At 38.9% G+C, this 1,227-nt stretch overlaps 1 protein-coding gene across 3 annotated transcripts in view; it reads right to left on the reverse strand.

Annotated features, from left to right (window-relative positions):
• col4a5 (collagen, type IV, alpha 5 (Alport syndrome)) overlaps window positions 1-1,227 on the reverse strand; it is an 82,680-nt gene that overhangs the window by 8,814 nt on the left and 72,639 nt on the right. For all 3 annotated transcript variants that reach the window (XM_032499377.1, XM_032499378.1, XM_032499379.1), the window contains 2 exons: window positions 406-478; window positions 190-261 (listed from right to left, as the gene is read on the reverse strand). In XM_032499377.1, the coding sequence (XP_032355268.1) occupies window positions 190-261; window positions 406-478 (145 nt within the window). The remainder of the gene's footprint in view (window positions 1-189; window positions 262-405; window positions 479-1,227) is intronic.

The following is a 1,227-nucleotide window of genomic DNA, read 5'->3' on the forward strand; positions in this document are numbered from 1 at the left end:
GCTCAACACACAGGGTGACAAGAGGAGCTGCAGCAATGTGCGGTACAACAACAATATGGTGTTTTATGAAAATTAAACCACATAAACTTATTCTGCTACAACCTCAAAATACAATTATGAACCTGAAAATGACCCCGTGGAAGCCCCGCACTAATCACTGTAAGTTTAAAGGTGAATGTGTCGACCCACCGGTATCTCCGGTGTCTCCAGGATCTCCAGGAAGGCCGGTGGCACCGGGGAGTCCCTGGTCTCCCTTTTGTCCTGGGAGGAAAAGAAAAAAAACATGAATGAAGCACATTTTTGGGGCTTTGCTTTTAACAAATTCACAAGATCACAATACAGGTTTTTTGGGGGGGGATTGCAGGAAGAAATCCGAAAAATGCAGTTCCAGTACTGTGGACTGACCAGGGAATCCAGGAACGCCGGGCAGACCGATGTCTCCCTTCAAACCAGGAGAACCGGGAAGACCAGAGGGACCCTGGGAAGAAAGAAGACCAGACAGTTACACCTGAGTCTAGAGGTGGAAGGAGTACAAAAAACATTCTACATAAGTTAAAGTACTATTACTTCAATGAACAAAGTACAAGTTATATTACCGATATAAAATCTACTCAAGGCTGGCTCCATTTCTGGGAGGCCATTTTTACGACCTATTCATATATATATATATTTACACAGTAGATAGAGATCGAGATAGAGATGCTTTATTTAAGGTGTCCAATAGCTGATACACAACATAAATACACATAGACACATGACACATGACCTCCACGCACACGTACTACAAAAATACAAAGAAAGATATCAATATCTTTCCATTGATGCACTTGTATTTTGCGTCATTGCTCATATTACACTAGCTTTTTGGATGACCTTTAAAACATGTGTATGAGTGTTTCTAGTCTGTGGTGTGTGTGTGTGTGTGTGTGTGTGTGTGTGTGTGTGTGAGATCCCATATTCTTTGGGAAGACACCACCCTGTTTGTATTTCTTTTCTTTCTTTTCTTTAATCTCAATAAAAAAGATTTTAATAATAATTAAATCTACTCATGTAAAAAGCAGCTCATTTAAAATTTACTCAGAGTAAAAACTACTTAGTTACTTTTTTAACAGTGGTAGTTTACGGCATGCAATTTCCTATTTGCAATTTTTTTTAGAATTATTTATTTTATAGTCAGAAATGGATGTGATTTAACCCTCATGTTGTCCTCATGTTGTCCTATATCAA

The sequence above is a fragment of the Etheostoma spectabile genome, chromosome 19 (assembly GCF_008692095.1).
Source record: "Etheostoma spectabile isolate EspeVRDwgs_2016 chromosome 19, UIUC_Espe_1.0, whole genome shotgun sequence".
In the NCBI taxonomy this organism is placed as follows: Eukaryota; Metazoa; Chordata; class Actinopteri; order Perciformes; family Percidae; genus Etheostoma; species Etheostoma spectabile.